Here is a 17,822-nt window from a genome sequence, read left to right as displayed (position 1 = left end):
GGTAGATCCCAAAACAAATGTGTAAAGTGTGCATGCTTTTCTACTCTGACAAAGCAAAAGCTGATTTTTTTATGCTAGGGGGTACAAAGAGGAGCCAAATACTCTATAATAAATGCAAAGTCATTAGATTGGTGTTTGTTTCATATTTTGTCAACCCTTAAAATGTAGTTTTCAGTGCAGGGCAGTAATCAAAAGTTAGAATTAAAAACACCCATACTTCCACAGAGTTATTTTATTCTATTAATTGTGAAGCTTGAGGAAAATGTTCTGACTGGTCCTCTGATGCAGTTGACTCTTACCTTTGACCTTGAGATAGTGGCCCCCGAAGCGGTAGGCCTCAAAGTTGAGGGACAGCGGAGTGTTGGACTGGTCTAGGAACAGATCTACCCGGGATAACTCAATACCTTTTCGTTCAAACACAGGGCCCAGCACCTCCCTGGAATAGTGGAACACACAGGACAGAGGGAACAGAATTAACACAGAACACCCAATACAGTTATGTAAGCACAGGACAGAGTCAACAGAGACCATTCACACCATATGTTTATGCAACACTAATGCAGTGGGTCCTATCCAAATAATCAAATGGAACATTATTATATACTATGACTTTGTCCCATGCCTTGGACAAACTCAGACCAGACCTTAAATAGAAAAAGACAGAAATCGGTCACAATCATCCCTATTTATTCAGCCCACTACCAATTCTTCTAACTCACCTCAGGGTCTTCTTTTTCACAGCGGGGACGATCTCTGTGTCAATGTCCACGTTCAGATCAAACTTGAGGCTGAAGCACTCCTTTCTGGGGTCCTGCAGGGGGCGACAGACAGTAGAAGATAATGGCTGTAAAACTGAGAAGGCCAGAGCTCCTATAGTGATTTCTCTCTCATTAGATCCACAGGGAGGCACTTTACCAGGCAGACTGACTGGCCAGGAACACTCAGGGATGGACCATTGGACACCATTATATATCACTCCCTAACCTGGGTCCCTGGCCTCTGCTGATAATGGCTGCCATTTTCAGTGGTATAACTTAACAGCTTGAAGCCTGTAGCCATGTTGGCACTGTGATCATCATACAATCTAACTTTCCACCACATACAATAAGACAGGTATGTCCTAACCAACATAGACTTGTCCCAATACTATTAGGAACTAAGGTGAAGAGATGTGGTTTCTTAAGGGGCATGTGTGTCACACCCCTACCTGGCTGTATCAATACTCACATCTGTGTGCCGTCGCCGTGGTTTCTTCTTCACCAACTTCAGACCCCCAGTTTTACGCTCCCTGAAATAAAAATAATATCCTATGCACATAGTGTAATTGAACATCTATGGCAGGTCTCACCAACTAACTGGTGGCCCTCGGGCCAAATTTGTCCCACTAGTTCCTCTCAGCAAATCAGCTCCAAGGGATTTTCATTTTGGAAATCAAGTTCTAAAGTACTCCCAGGTATAAAATATAGATATATGTGAACGTATACAAATGTAAGCAAGGTTTGAAATGATTATGCTTTAGTCAAACATTATATCTGTTTGGGCTTCCTGAAGTAAATTATAGTCTACAAATGTTTTGTAAACATGTTCCGGCCCCCTGACCATCCGCTCAAGAAAATATCATCCCGTGGCTGAATCTAGCTGATGATCCCTGACCTATGGAACAACAGGTCAACACTAACTGAAGCATAACTACAACTATTGTATATAAATAGAGCAGTGCAGTCAAAGAGGACACTCCTCGCTGATCTAGTTTACATTTTGTATTTTAAATCGAAGTGACAAGCGCCATGCAGACAGACAGATGTAATACATTTTCGCATAACGAGGATTGACATACCCTTGGTTGTTGGCCCCTTCATCCTCCTCCTCCAGGTCAGAGGGGGGGCTGGTGGGGGGGGGACAGGAGCGCGTCGACACATTCCGGGCCAGGATGGAACCTTACACGGGGGTTACACAGAATATTAGATCATTAATAATATTATTTTATAACACTTTCCTTAATAACACAGGTACTTCCAGTTTAATGTAGCATGACAAAAGTTGATCAACTCTTCTAAATGTGTAAGACAGTCACGATGGATGACGCAGAAAGAATGAGTCAGTCTAGCTGTCACGACTAACAGTTCAATGAGCCTAGAATCTATAATTGCATGACAGACAGTCTCATATCTTAAGGTTATGAACACCAGTTTAAAATAAAAATCACAGGTGGAGGGAAGTCAGTGGTGGAACAGGAAGATGTGCTAGTGTTACTTTTCATGCATATAATAATAATAATAATAATAATTTGGTGGGTGCTTACACATTATTTGTTCCATTTCACACATGTACAAGTGTGTATTAATACGCATGTGTGAATTGGAAATGTGGTGTACCTTGGGGTTGCAGGTCAAAGCGGGGGTGTCGGTCAAAGTGCATGTTGTCTGTGTCTTCCAGGTGGCAGCGGGAGTCACATGACTCACACAAATTAAGTGGGCTCTTGTTGTTCAGGTCCTGGCAGTCCGAGTGGTGGCACACCTGGGGAGAGATGGGTGTGAGGGTCAGTACAGCGGATGTACCAATCTACCTGGTCAGTAGTCGGGCTCAGGTACAGAGTAGTCTCGCGAACCAGACACAACCCACTGTAAGTTGCAAACCGCCCCAACAGATCCACAGATGACGCAATCGCCATCACACTGCTGTTCATTGACTACAGCTCAGCATTCAACACCATAGTTCCCTCTAAGCTCATCATTAAGCTCGGGCCCTTGGTCTGAACACCACCCTCTGCAATTGGGTCCTGGACTTCCTGACATGTCGCCCCCAGGTGGTGAAGGTAGGCAACACCACTACGCTGATCCTCAACACAGGGGCCCCACAAGGGTATGTGCTCATCCCTCTCTACAGCCCTGTTCACCCATGACTGCATGGCCACGCACACCTCAAACTCAATAATCAAGTTCGCAGACAACAAAAGTGGTAAGCCTGATTACCAACAATGACGAGACTACAGGGAGCAGGTAAGGGCACTGGTGGAGTTGTGCCAGGAAAACAACCTCTCCCGTGTCAACAAAACAAAAAGGAGCTGATTGTGAACATTAGGAGACAGCAGAGGGATGCAGTGGAGAAGGCAGTGGAGAAGGTGAAAAGCTTCAAGTACCTCTGCGTACACGTCATTGACAATCTGAAATGAGGAAGAGGTTAGGTAGGGTAAGGGTTAGCCTGGAGCCCTGGGGAGGTTAGGTAGGCCTACAGAGAGACAGGTCACAGTATAAAGCTCCACACATCCATCAACACACAGCCAGGGCAGTGGTCTGGCTGAGATAAGAGACAGGTCACAGTATAAGGTCACAGTATAATGCTACACACCTACCTGATGGCAGGTCACAGTATAATGCTACCATCCTACCTGATGGCAGGATAGACAGCCACGTAGTCCCCAAGCCATTGTTTACACCATTACAGGGGATAGAAGCAGCAGACAAAGTTCAATGTCGAAGTACACAGAGGTCTTGTGACTAGAGCTTGAGAGACAGCCAGTCAGTAAGCCAGCCAGCCAGCAAGCCAGCCAGTCAACCACACAGCCAGCCATACAAGCAGCCAGACATGCACCAGAAATTAGCTGGATTAGGCCCCCTCTGCCTGGAGCCAGACAGACAGACAGACAGATCTCCCCCTCCTCTAGCACCTCCAAGGGGTGGCCTCCTTGGCCCAGGGAGATGAGGAGAGCCGCAGGAGTTACCCCTCTCCAGCACCACCACTACCCGCTATGACTCCTATACAGGAAATGAGGACGTATGGGGAGATACAATGGAAGTCCTGCTAATGTATTTCCTGTCATTGTCTCCGTGTGCTCTGCTTGGGACTGGAGGTGTGCGCACGCGCGTGTAGTGGGGGCTGCAAGTAAGCAGGCACAAATACAGTACACACAAGAAAAACAACACAAGTGTTTTCCCACAAGTTCCCAGTCACTCAGGTTGAACCATGTTCTTACTATGTTAACAAGTCAATAAATACACCTGTAGGCAGTGTTCCATACACAGATATCAAATACATGACAAACATGCAGGATGTCTACTCAAGCTATCCACAAAACGTAGATATGTTCTTGCCAGTGCCATTAAGCTGGGGGGAGGAAGGAATCCCAGTATAGAGAGGACCCATAAGAAGAAGGAAGAGAATATGAACAGCTTTCAGTAGTCCAAAGCCCCCTTAATCTGGAGCTCTAATTGTTGCCTGGGCTCAGTGAGCTGGGCTGGTCTCTCTGTCAGAGCCATCTGACGCTCCCTCGGCAGGCAGACAGGCAGGCAGGGTGGAGATTAAACCAGGGGCCTCTTTCAGCTCTCAGTCTGCCAGTCAGACAGAGTCCTCGCCTCTCCGATGCTCCTCCCTTCCCTTCCTTAGGACCTCTAGTCAACACCCAGAGAATGGCCCTTGTTAACTGTAATAGGCACAATTAAGTTAAGTGTGCTTTCATATTTTTAGACGGAGCATGTCTCTGGCTGTTGGATGGGAGTTTCAAATGCAACTTAAAAGGCCTTGTTCCATTCATCATAAACATTGTTATGGTGGTATATTAATCAAGTTTGGTCGGAATATTTCTTCTGCTCTCTCTTTCTCTCTGTAAATAAAACATACTGAACAAAAATATAAATACAACATGAAACAATTGAGTTATAGTTCATAGACGTTCATATAAGGAAATCAGTCAATTTAAATAAATTCATAAGGCCCTAATCTATGGCCTCCACTCCCCAGATGATCCCACTCCCGAAATGATCCCCCCCCCACCCCCTCCCCGATGATCCCACATGTGAAGAAGCCGGATGTGGAGGTTCTGGGCTGGCTGATTACAGGTGGCCTGCTGTTTTGAGGCCAGTTGGACATACTGCCAAATTCTCTAAAACCATGTTGGATGCAGCTTATGGTAGAGAAATGAACATTCCATTCTCTGGCAACAACTCTGGTAGACATTCAGGCAGTCAGCATGACAATTGAATGCTCCCTCAAAACTTGAGACATCTGTGGCATTGTGTTGTGGGACAAATCTGCACATTTTAAAGTGGCCCTTTATTGTCCCCAGCACAAGGTGCAGCTGTGTAATGACCATGCTGTTTAATCAGCTTCTTGATATGTGACACCTGACAGGTGGATGGATTATCTTGGCAAAGGAGAAATGCTCACGAGCGGGGATGTAAATACATTATTGCACAACAGAGATAAATAAGCTTTTTGTGCATATGGAACATTTCAGGGATTTTTTATTTCAGCTCATGAAACATGGGACCAACACTTTACATGATGGGTTTATATTTTTGTTCAGTGTACATAGATAGCATTGTGCTAAGTAACAACACAAGCATGTCAGAAATCAAAAGAGTACTGCTTTCAAATGTGTCTCCTCGAAATAACAATGAACCTCCGCTCAGAAGATACTGTATGTCTGCGTTTGTGTGGGTTTAGACAGGTAAAATAAGATGGCATATTTAGACAACTACAGGCTCAGAAAGGTAGCCAAAAAGACAACCATGGGCTGGGTGTCCAGGCAGCTGGCTGCATTCCTTTCAGGACTAAAGCTGCTGAAAATATCTGTTGCTTGGCCGAGCCAACAAAAATGAGCCTGTTGGATCTGGGATGAGGAGAACTGTGATACTATTCCCAAAACCTGTCTGAGAGTTTCCTTTTAAAGACAAAACTGACTAAATATGAACATACTCAGAGGCTTTGTCAAAGAAATCATGAATGTTCTATTACCATTTTATTTACAGGCGCTCAGCTCGTGCACAGGCAGCAACAATATCAGCAAATTGCAAATCATTGTTGGGTGACTGCAGCAGCAGTAGTATGCGTTCAGCGAGACAAACCCAATGAATATAGTTGGTCACGAATGTTTGATCTTGAACAGAACTTACAACATCAATCAACATGTCTCAATCAAAACTGTACAGCCAGAAGTACAGAAAAGAGTGGGAGTCTGTACCTGAATTTAAATGTTGGCTGAAGCCAGTAATTGGGGATGATTGTTGGGCATACTGTGCTTACTGCAAATCAGATATGCTTGCAACAATGTATGACATCAAAAAACATTGTGCTACAGCAAAGCATACAAATAAATCAAAACCGTACAACCCCACAACGCAGTCTACATTACCACAGTTGGTTAAGAAAGTGGATAACTGCAAAATCGCAGAAGCTACTATGGCAATTGTCATTGTGGAGCATTGTTCGCTGCTAGCATGGGACAATTTAGGTATGGCTTGCAAAGCTGCCTTTTCAGATTCTGTGGCAGCAACAAACTTCCAAATGCAGCGCACCAAGTGCACAGAAATAATTAGGGGAGTACTGGCTCCTTATTTTCACAAAAGGGTAACATCACATGTGGGGGATGAGAAGTTCAGTCTCCTTTTGGATGAGTTCACTGATGTCAGTGTCTCGAAATACCTGGGTGTGGTGATTCGGTATTTCAGTGGTAAAAAAAAAAGTGGTGTCCACATTTCTCGGGCTGGTTGAATTGAAGGGGGGCGATGCCAGATCAATAGCAAAGGCGGTAGTTGAGTTTCTTGAGAAGTGTAACCTTAAAGATAATCTTCGGGGTATTGGCACTGATAATGCGTCCGTGATGACTGGGGTGCACAAGATTTTAAAGGAAGAATGTGCATTGCCCAATTTGACACTCATCCGCTATGTGTGCCAGTCTTTACAATTGGCTGTCAGTGCAGCATTCAAATAAACCATCCCTAGGAGTGTTGAGTACTTAATCAGAGAAACCTACAACTGGTTTTCAATTTCCCCAAAATGGCACAAGGCATACAAAGCAGTTTATGCCATCATTAATTGTGGCCAGAAAACCCTGCAGATCCCCAAAGTGTGTGCCACAGGTTGACTATCGATGAGCCCGCTGTAACTTGTAAATTGAGCCAGTGGGAAGAACTGAAACTCCACTTTGAATTGACCAAGGCCAGTGAGCATTGCTACATGGCGGATGTGCTCCATGTCATGTACAAGACCAACTATGTCTACCTGACATTCTGGAAATCAACCCTGTCCGACATACAGCTTGCAGTCATTTGAGGGAGAACAGACAGATCCTGTCAAGCTTTTGGACAATCTGGTACACCTCAACATCAATTTGCAGCAGAGTAGTCAATCCTACGGCAAAAATGAATGTCCTAAAGGATACCATTGATGGACATCTCAGTCCATCACCTTATCTTGAGTGCTTTTTCGAGAGCATGGTGTACCAACTCAGTCTTGCACCAGAGGACGAAAAAGGTCATTCGGAGACAGTGCATCATCAACTACATTGTTGCTTTAAGCAAGGAGCTGCAACAAAGGCCCCCAGACAACCTAGAAGCCTTGTGAAACATAGCGTTTCCTTAACACTGAACATGGCTAAAGCACAATAAAGGCACCACTGAAATTATCAAAGTAGCTGAGCTACTGGGGTACCAGCCCCAAACAAATGATTAAATTGTTTCCCAATAGAGAAACATCCATCTGTTTAGGTGGGACTCAACTAAAAATAGAGTTGAGTTTTGGAGTGAATTGACTAACTACAAACACTCTTCCGGGTTAAATCCACCTGAAGAACTGTGCAAAGCTGCACTCAATGCCCTCTCCTTGCCACACTCAAATGCGGAGGTTGAATTGCTGTTCAGCCAAATAAGTGTGGTAAGTCAAAGTTAAGAAATACAAAGTCACTGCACACTCAACTCCATACTCCTGGTGCAGTATGGACTAAAGCTGGCTGGTGATACCTGTTACCAGCATAAATTACCAAGTGAAGTTCGATAGCAGCTTGGCACCACAGCAGCATACAGGTTAAAGGCCACTCCATCCTCTTCTCTAGTGGCAGTATCTGGAGGAAACCATTGATCAGCTAGCCAGCCAAGCAGCACATTATTTGAGTTAAGTTGCTTGTTCAATAAGATAGCATATATACCTTGTTATTAGCTTGTACTTATAATTGTTGATCAGTTAGGTAGCATGTTAACTACCAATGCTTAAAACTATAATTGATCAGAATGTGTAGGTTTACTAGTTAAAAAGAAAATCAAATGTAATTGTTCAATAATGTGTAATTGTTCAATAATAATTCAATGTGTTGTTTAAAAAAATATCTGATCATAAAAAGTGTGTTGAAATTACTTTTACAAATAAAAATGTGATAAACAAACAAATCTAAACTAACAAATGTAAAATTATATTTTTTACACTGAGATGACCAGTCAATTTAAGTAACGTTATTGTGTTTTCTACGTAATGACGCAGTTTTACATTACGTAATGACGTCATCACGCAATGACATCACGTCATTTATCATCAAATCGACCTGCCTCTAGTAACTTCCCCTGAAAATTAGTTGGCAACAGTGGACAGAAATATCCGTTAGAAATAGGGGAGGATTTAAATATGCAACAACTATCATGGGTTGCTATTTTGACTACGATAATGCCTTTGACTGCTAGACAATTGAAAGTTAATCAATAGAACAGGAGAAAGCATACGAGTAAGATTTTATACAAATAATTGCCTCCACGTTTCTGTGGTGGGATTTTGGCTTTATGCTACTTTTAAGTAAGGCCTAAGACATGCCTCACAATATGAAGTCCAGGTTTCAAACAATTAAGGAATAGGAAAAAAAAATATTGATGCTAATGATAGGCCTAACCATCTTCTGGTAGATTACTTTGACTTGGAAGAGTTCCAGTGTTGTGTTGAATAGTCATAGCATCCCTCTGAGTAAGTTAGTTAGCAGATGCAGCTAGCTAGTTTAAGTATGTTAAACTTTTTTTGGTTGAGAAATCTTTTGCTTCTCCTTAACTTTTGAAGAAATGAATTTGTTCAACTATTGCCTTTCTCTCTCTTTGAGACAACTACTCACCACATTTAATGTACTACAGTGCTAGTTAGCTGTAGCTTATGTTTTCAGTACTAGATTCATTATCTGATCCTTTGACTGGGTGGAAAAAATGTCAGTTCATGATGCAAGAGCTCTGATAGGTTGTAGGATGTCTTCCAAAAGTTGTCATAATTACTGAGTAAGTCTATGGAAAGGGGTGAGAACCATGTGTCTCCTAGGTTTTGTAAATAAATCAAATGTACCCAGAGGACGGAAGCTAGCGGTCCTCCGGCTACACCATGGTGCCTCCCTACCGAGTGCTGTTGAGGCTACTGTAGACCTTCATTGCAAAACAGTGTGTTTTAATCAATTATTTGGTGACGTGAGTATATTTAGTACAGTTTTATGTAAAAGGATAATGTTTGAAATATATATATATATTTTTGGTTTGTTGAATTTTTACCCCTTTTTCTCCCCAATTTCGTGGTATCCAATTGTTGTAGTAGCTACTATCTTGTCTCATCGCTACAACTCCCGTACGGGCTCGGGAGAGACGAAGGTTGAAAGTCATGCGTCCTCCGATACACAACCCAACCAAGCCGCACTGCTTCTTTACGCAGCGCGCATCCAACCCGGAAGCCAGCCGCACCAATGTGTCGGAGGAAACACCGCAAACCCAGAGTCTCTGATGGCACAGCTGGCACTGCAGTACAGTGCTCTTAACCACTGCGCCACCCGGGAGGCCCTGAAATGTTTTTTTTTTTTAATTACAATTTTTCTGAAATTCACTGAGGATTGTCTTCCCCTTCCTCCTCTGAGAAGCCTCCACTGGTTTGTGTATGTCGTGTTTGAGTATGTGTGCTCTGTGCGTGTGTCCAGACGTGCACTCTCACGTCAAGAGAATTAGTGGTGGGTTTAGAGAAAGAACAGCTACCGTGGCCTGAGCGACACACACCACTCACATCCGGAGCCCCCCGGGCAGCTGTGAACACACACGGCCCCTCTGCGCCCCTCACTCAAGCTTAATACATTCACTACCACGTGGCACCTGCTTACGCACACTTGTTTCAACGCATACCACACATGACCAAGGCGCCATCACACACTACCACACCCGCAGTAGCCTAGACACACAATCACGTGAACACAAACGTCCCACGTTCCAACTTGTGACCCTTCAGCGGAAGAGCTAGACCTATATTGAATGAAAGGAGTTAGATTTCCTCTCACTGACTACAGCTGTCTCACATCGAGATGACTGGACTGGAGCCTCTTGAGGTGACACACAACGGTTTGTTAGGCAGTATGATCAGCATAATAAGGTTTGATGCCCCTCCATCCCCATTAAGAAAATACTGATAAAAATGCAAGACCATGCTGCCAACAGCACTGGATCAGACACAAACCCCCTCCCCCGACTGACTGGCTTTAATCTGAACAGCCTGTCCTGCTAGAGCACACCTAACTCTTATATAACCTCCATCTCAACCTCTCTGTGTGTGTGTGTGTAAGATTACTGTATGGTTCCCAGTATTCAGTCCACTTGACTTTCTCCACATTTTGTTACGTTACAGCCTTACTCTAAAATTGATTCAATTATTGTTTTTCCTCAGTCAACACACAATAACCCATAATGGCAAAGCAAAAAAAGGTTAGACATTTCAGCAAATGAATAAAAAATGTAAAACAGAAAAACATTTACATAAGTATTCAGACCCTTTACTCATTACTTTGTTGAAGCACCTATGACACTACAAGCTTGGAACACCTGTATTTGGGGAGTTTCTCCCATTCTTCTCTGCAGAGCCTCTCAAGATCTGTCAGGTTGGATGGGGAGCGTCACTGCACTATTTTCAGGTCTCTCTCTCTTAATTGACTAGGACCTCTGCAAAAAGTCAACATTTATTACAGATGTGTGTACAGGCTATGGCGTCTCAAGAGGGACAAGCAAATGTATTTTAAGGGAGTATGCGAACACAGATGTTCACGTCGCATAGCCAAGTTCTGCTAGGAGCAAACCAAATCTATGTATGCGGAAGCCTTTATGGGGTATTGTGTTCTTTGTGTGTATGTATGCGGAAGCCTTTTGACACCAGGCCATCCTCCAAAGGTCTTCCCCTCACTGTGCGTGCAAATGCACTCACACCTGCCTGCTGCCATTCCTGAGCAAGCTCTGTACTGGTGGTACCCCGATCCTGCAGCTGAATCAACTAGAGGAGACGGTCCTGTCGCTTGCTGGACTTTCTTGGGCGCCCTGAAGCCTTTTTCACAACAATTGAACCGCTCTCCTTGAAGGTCTTGATGATCCGATAAATGGAAGACTCAGGTGCAATCTTACTGGCAGCAATCTCCTTGCCTGTGAAGCCCTTTTTGTGTAAAGCAATGATGACAGCATGTGTTTCCTTGCAGGTAACCATGTCTGACAGAGGAAGAACAATGGATTCTAAGCACCCCCCTCCTTTTGAAGCTTCCAGTCTGTAATCCGAAGTCAATCAGAGTGATTTCCAGCCTTGTCCTCGTCAACACTCACACCTGTGTTAACGAGAGAATCACTGACATGTCAGCTGGTCCTTTTGTGGCAGGGCTAAATAGCAGTGGAAATGTTTTTTTTGGGGATTCCCCTTTTGCATTGTGAAAGGGGACTTTGCAATGAATTGCAATTCATCTGATCACATTCATAACATTCTGGAGTATATGCAAATTACCATCATACAAACCGAAGCAGCAGACTGTGAAAATTAATATTTATGTCATTCTCAAAACTGGCAACAACTACACACACACACACACACACATTACATACAGTACATATACACACACGTTCAGTTGAAGTCGGAAGTTTACATACACCTTAGCCAAATACACTTTAACTCAGTTTCACAATTACTGACATTTAATCCTAAAAATTATTTGTGAAATTAGTATTCGGTAGCATTGCCTTTAAATTGTTTAACTTGGGTCAAACGTTTCGGGTAGCTTTCCACAAGCTTCCCACAATAAGTTGGGTGAATTAAGGTGCATCCTCCTGACAGAGCTGGTGTAACTGAGTCAGGTTTGTAGGCCTCCTTGCTCGCACGCTTTTTCAGTTCTGTCCATTTTCTATGGGATTGAGGTCGGGCTTTGTGATGACCACTCCAATACCTTGACTTTGTTGTCCTTAAGCCATTTTGCCACAACTTTGGAAGTATGCTTGGGGTCAATGTCCATTTGGAAGACCCATTTGCGACCAAGCTTTGACTTCCTGACTGATGTCTTGAAATGTAGCTTCAATATATCAACATCATTTTCCTACCTCATAATGCCATCTATTTTGTGAAGTGCACCAGTTCCTCCTGCATCAAAGCACCCCCACAACATGATGCTGCCACCCCCGTGCTTCACGGTTTGGATGTATTCTTCGGCTTGCAAGCCCCCTTTTTCCTGATGGTCATTATGGACAAACAGTTCTATTTTTGTTTCATCAGACCAGAGGACATTTCTCCAAAAAAGTACGATCTTTGTCCCTATGTGCAGTTGCAAACCGTTGTCTGGCTTATTTATGGCGGTTTTGGAGCAGTGGCTTCTTCCTTTCTGAGCAGCCTTTTAGGTTATGTAGATATAGGACTCGTTTTACTGTGGATATCGATACTTCTGTACCCGTTTCCTCCAGCATCTTCACAAGGTTCTTTGCTGTTGTTCTGGAATTACTATTGTTTGTACAGATGAACGTGGTACCTTCAGGCATTTGGAAATGGCTCTCAAGGATGAACCAGACTTGTGGAGATCTACAATTTTTGTTCTGAGGTCTTGCCTCTATTCTTTTGAAACTTCTGACCGACTGAAATTGTGATCCAGTCAATTTTAAGTGAAATTATCTTTCTGTAAGCAATTGTGGGAAAAATTACAAAGTACATGTCCTAACCGACTTCCCAAAAAAGATTAAGATGAGCAAAACAACAGATACTGGACAGAGAAACTCTGCCTGGAAGGCCAGCAACCCGGAGTCGCCTCTTCACTGTTGACGTTGAGACTGGACAGAGAAACTCTGTCTGGAAGGCCAGCATCCCGGAGTCACCTCTTCACTGTTGACACCGGGGCCTCCCCACTCTTTCTATTCTGATTAGAGCCGGTTTGTGCTGTTCTGTGAAGGGAGTAGCACACAGCGTTGTACGAGGTCTTTAGTTCCTTTCTCACATGGAATAGCCTTAATGTCTCAGAACAAGAATATACCGAGTTTCAAAAGAAAGGTCTTTGTTTCTGGCCATTCTGAGCCTGTAAATCGAACCCACAAATTCTGATGCTCCAGATACTCAACTAGTCCAAAAGAGGCCAGTTTTATTGCTTCAGAACAGCAGTTTTCAGCTGTGCTAACATAATTGCGAAAGGGTTTTCTAATGATCAATTAGCGTTTTAAAATGATAAACTTGGAATAGCTAACACAACGTGCCATTGGAAAACAGGATTGATGGTTGCTGATAAATGGGAACTTTGTACGCCTATGTAGATAAAAAACAAAAACAATCTGCCGTTTCCAGCTACAATAGTTATTTACAACATTAACAATGTCAACACTGTATTTCTGATCAATTTGATGTTATTTAAATGAGCAAAAAAAAAGCTTTTTCAAAAAACAAGAACATTTCTAAGTGACCCCAAACTTTTGAAAGGTAGTGCATGTCTGATCACACATGAGCAAAGTCAAGTGTGTGTGTGTGTGTGTGTGCGCACAACACTGTTGTTAATCGTTTCAGTGAATGGACGTGTGTGTGCGCACAACACTGTTGTTAATCGTTTCAGTGAACGGACATGTTTGCAGCACACATGTTGCAATGAGCCCCTGTGCAATGCCATAGTGTGTGAGTGAAAGATGGAGTGGTGCTCATTGGAAAAGAGTTGGCAGACAGTGATATTAGTAGGAGACTTGTTATTGGGAGAGACATTGTGAAAGAGAAAAGGCACCGCCCCAGGTTTTTAATAGGACCCGTTGTGTTTGGTCTACTGCTCTACACACACACCACAACACACACACGTTGTTGGTGCCCACACCCAGAGCTAATTCAATTCCTTGCTTCCCATTGTCATCCACATACAGTCTGTCTCCAGCAGCCAGCTCCCACGCTCTCACAACACACACGATCACAGGCAGCATGAATCAACACATCAGTGAACAGCTATGACATTCAGAGTCAAGACAATAGACGATTATGTTTTAGCTACATCGAGCACAGACCAAACAGTCATGATGACATTTGGATATGGCTACTTGTGCTCTAATAAAGCCTTCATTTCAGTTATTTACTGTGTGCTTTGTTAACGCTGCAGTCAGATGACAGTGTGGTGCACAGTGTTTCAGTGAAATATTCCAAACCCTAATATCACCCCACATACGGGTTCCTTCAGGACCAGGCCCTAACATGTTAGTCATCTTTGATTTGGAAACTTTAAGAGGAGATTCCAGAGCCTGGTTGACACGATTAACGTGGTACACAGTGAGGGAGAGCTGTGACACACTGGTCTGGACAGGAGTCGGTTTGTTGGTGCAATGTTCGCACAAACATTGTCTTGAGCTTTGATTATTTCTCTCAAACTGTTTATTTATTTCTCTCTCTTGGGGGGTTGAGATCTCTCATTGTTTGGATTTGAAAATCCAACAGCTGTATTGGAGGGGGGCTGACGCTTAGGGGCTGTGTGTGGCTGTCCATGTGGGTGTTTGAGTAAGAAAGACAAAAGGAGAACCAAAATCAGTAAAAAAATTTAACAAGTACAGCCCCCTTTATTATTGAAGCATCGTGCCTACACCATCAAGAAGCCTATCCAGACTCTAAAGCCAGGAAGACTGAGTTGTGTGAGCCAGACTAAAGACCATCTTAGCAGCTAGGCCTTCTTATCATCAGCCATTTGAACATGTAAGGGGCTAACTGTGTGGCTAAAAGTAGACGTACTGAATCAAACCCCTGGCTTGAACCATATATGAAGTTTGTCTGGTGTCACAATCACTAACACGATTGGTTTGACTCATTTGTGTAGTCTTGTGCAAATAATAAGATAATTGTGCACTCACACACCCTCAACTGACACTCATTGGTCCAGACTTCAGACAGACACAAGTTCAGACTCACTCCCATCTAACTAATCAAACAGATCCCAAACACAGACAAAAGTACACAACAATAATGGCTCATACTCTTTCACTGAAAAGCACCAATTTCAAATCATTCATGAGCTAAGCTCTTTCTCTCAAACACGCAAAGCGAGCCTCTTTGGGCAACTCCTCTCTCCGCCTCGCTTTTTTGCTCTTCCTTTGGAGCAAGTATACACAGACCGATACAAATATACACAAACTGAGATATCCAGACAGTCAAACAAATGACAAAACACACACATTACTAGGCCCAGCACTCATAACGTATTCATTATGAATGAAGAAATGTATTGTTTCCACAGCTGATGTCCTAGACATGGAAGTCTTCTCTGCTCTCTAATCCTTCCCAGGCCCTCCTATTCTGGTCTGTCATGGTCTGGTGTTCAGACTTCACTCAAACAGCCTCTGCCTCCATCGGCAAGCTGCCTGGGTGACTTCTCTCCACACCACTAAACAAATAATATAGCTTCAGCCTGAGAGAGCAGCACTTACCGTACTGCTAATTACTACTGAGACATGGTGGAATAATGGAGAGCTAAAAAAAATACTCTATCGTATCAATCATGATTTCTCTGAATTAAGAATGATGGATTGGCACACAAATACTAAGCAATAAATACCCAGGGAGTATGCTTCACATCAGAAAGACATGACTTCAAGTACTACTTCCTGGGTCTGCCATCTAGGATCTCTCTATATCTATGTACAGTTTTCTGGTAACTCATTTTGATGTCCCTCTTGGGAGTTGAGCACGCGACTGGGGGATAGCCTAATTCCTACAGATTACATAGCGTAGGTCTCACCATTTGGTTATTGTTGGTAGATATTGTAGGTGGAAACCTGGGTGGGGGGGGGGGGGCAGATGAGATCAAAGGGACAAATCAGAGCCCCAGATCATGACTGGACCTGGTCGAATAAAGTATTATTCTATGTATAAACTTTGACGCGTCTGAGAAGAAGCAGGATAAAACCGTACCGCCGCTCTCTTTCTTCTCCCGCCATCCGACCATTCCTCTAGCTGGGCTCAGAGTGCCAGAAGCCGGCCAGAGCTTTTCCAATGCAGGAGGCCAACGCCACCCTATCATGTTTGTCTCCTATTAACCACCCTCCCTCACCATCCCTTATTTGGGATTGGTTTGGTCCCCTTCAAACACATATGGATGTCTACAGAAAAACATGCATCACTCTGCCTTAGCCTTGTAACCTCTGACACAACACGTGTCAGAGATTAAGGCTAAGGCAGTGTGTGCATGTTTTTCTGTGACACATGGGATGATACAGCCATAAAACTTGAACAGGCTTATTTTCTCATTTGTAATGAGGAGATTGACCGTCCAAGCCCACACCTGAGGCTGAGCGACTGCTCGGTGTCTGGTTTATGTCACTAAGACCTATGCCACAGGTATTAGAATGTGTCTAGTGTTGTACTAAGATGCCTGCTGCTTTATGCTTTTTAGTTCCAATCCAGTCAAATAATGTTGACGTACAACCGGACGCATTTCTCCCAGGCTGGGTTGAACACTCTTAACCAAAACGGCCACAGGCCTAAAAGCTCAGTACATCACGTACCAAACCAGTGGGAAAGTCCTTGGTCAAACTAAACTCTGTGACTTGTCATCTGTGTATATGTATATTTGAGGAGTTGTCAGGCAGACTGGGGGAAAACCATATGGAGTTTCATAATGATGACAAACCTACAAGTATTTAGAAGTATTTTGAATATATTGTTCCAAACTGAAAACACGGCGGGAGTTTTGTTGGAAAAATATGACTTGAATCACACCTAGAATCAAAAGCCAATAGCTAGGTACACAAGCATGCTTGCAGCTGTGTGGCCATGTAGGTTAGATCCCAAGCATTCATGTTTTCGGGGAATGTCTGAAGATAACACTGTTCTGGGACAATGTACTGTATGTTCTGTAATAAAATATATTCTGGGATAGGAAGTCCCTAGATCCTGCCCTGTTATGTACCTTGGTAATGTTCTGGAGGTTGTAATTGACAGTGACATATCGTTGATTAAAGTTTGATTTTCTGCAAGTAAAAAAAGCTATTAACAGGAATTGGTATAAAGTGGAAGCTCCAAAGTCTGAAGAATTGTAAAGTATAATTCAATAAATAATTGTTGTGGAAAGATTGACTTATGCCTTAAAAAAAATAGGTCCAGAGCAGCCTTTTTGATCTCAATATCGAATCATTTCTGGGTAACAATGAAGTACCTTACTGTGACTGTTTACAATTAAAATGGTCAAAAAGAAACAAAAATAGATCCTTAGCAAAGAGCAATTTCTCAAGCAAGAATTTTGCTAGGACTGTCTGGGAGTGGTCTAATTTGGAAGGGGAAACTGAAAATGTGCTTTTATTGGCAGAGGGGTTTAGAATTCTTTCTTATTGGTCTATTTACCAATTTATCGCATGGTGCTGTCACCATGGAAGGCCACAATTCCATCCCACCAAAACAGGCCGACATTTCTGGTGGTCTTTTCAAACCGCTCTTATACTAAAAGGGCATTATCATCATGTTCACAATTCCACAGTATTATTTCAACCTCAATGTGGAAATATAAATAAAACAAAGGGTAAAAATGAATTGACTGCACTGGACCTTTAAGACTGACTGGCCTGAAATAAGTTTACTTTGGTAAAAATGCAATCCAACATATATCCCAAATCGCACAAGTAAGCAGTGTCAAAATCTCTGAATTGACCATCTCCCCAAAAAAACATGTTATTTTTCCAATGGGCAACGGTCCATTGGATTAGCTGTGTTTGGTCCGTTATTGTACAGAAGAGTTTGTGAGTTGTCTGTTCTATGACAGAGATAACCTCAAGGCCATCCACCTAACAGAACCTCACAGGAAATAGCTATTTTTACAAAGT

General features: G+C 43.1%; 1 protein-coding gene across 8 annotated transcripts in view; it reads right to left on the bottom strand.

The window, feature by feature from the left end:
- LOC110532604 (pleckstrin homology domain-containing family G member 5) overlaps nucleotides 1-17,822 on the bottom strand; it is a 117,103-nt gene that overhangs the window by 29,568 nt on the left and 69,713 nt on the right. For all 8 annotated transcript variants that reach the window (XM_021616644.2, XM_036988625.1, XM_021616646.2 and 5 more), the window contains 5 exons: nucleotides 2,376-2,517; nucleotides 1,838-1,937; nucleotides 1,228-1,288; nucleotides 720-811; nucleotides 300-436 (listed from right to left, as the gene is read on the bottom strand). In XM_021616644.2, coding sequence (XP_021472319.2) covers nucleotides 300-436; nucleotides 720-811; nucleotides 1,228-1,288; nucleotides 1,838-1,937; nucleotides 2,376-2,517 — 532 coding nt within the window. The remainder of the gene's footprint in view (nucleotides 1-299; nucleotides 437-719; nucleotides 812-1,227; nucleotides 1,289-1,837; nucleotides 1,938-2,375; nucleotides 2,518-17,822) is intronic.

This window comes from Oncorhynchus mykiss, chromosome 9, assembly GCF_013265735.2.
Source record: "Oncorhynchus mykiss isolate Arlee chromosome 9, USDA_OmykA_1.1, whole genome shotgun sequence".
In the NCBI taxonomy this organism is placed as follows: Eukaryota; Metazoa; Chordata; class Actinopteri; order Salmoniformes; family Salmonidae; genus Oncorhynchus; species Oncorhynchus mykiss.
Note: the sequence above shows the minus strand (reverse complement) of the source record. Positions and strands in the feature narration are given on the sequence as shown.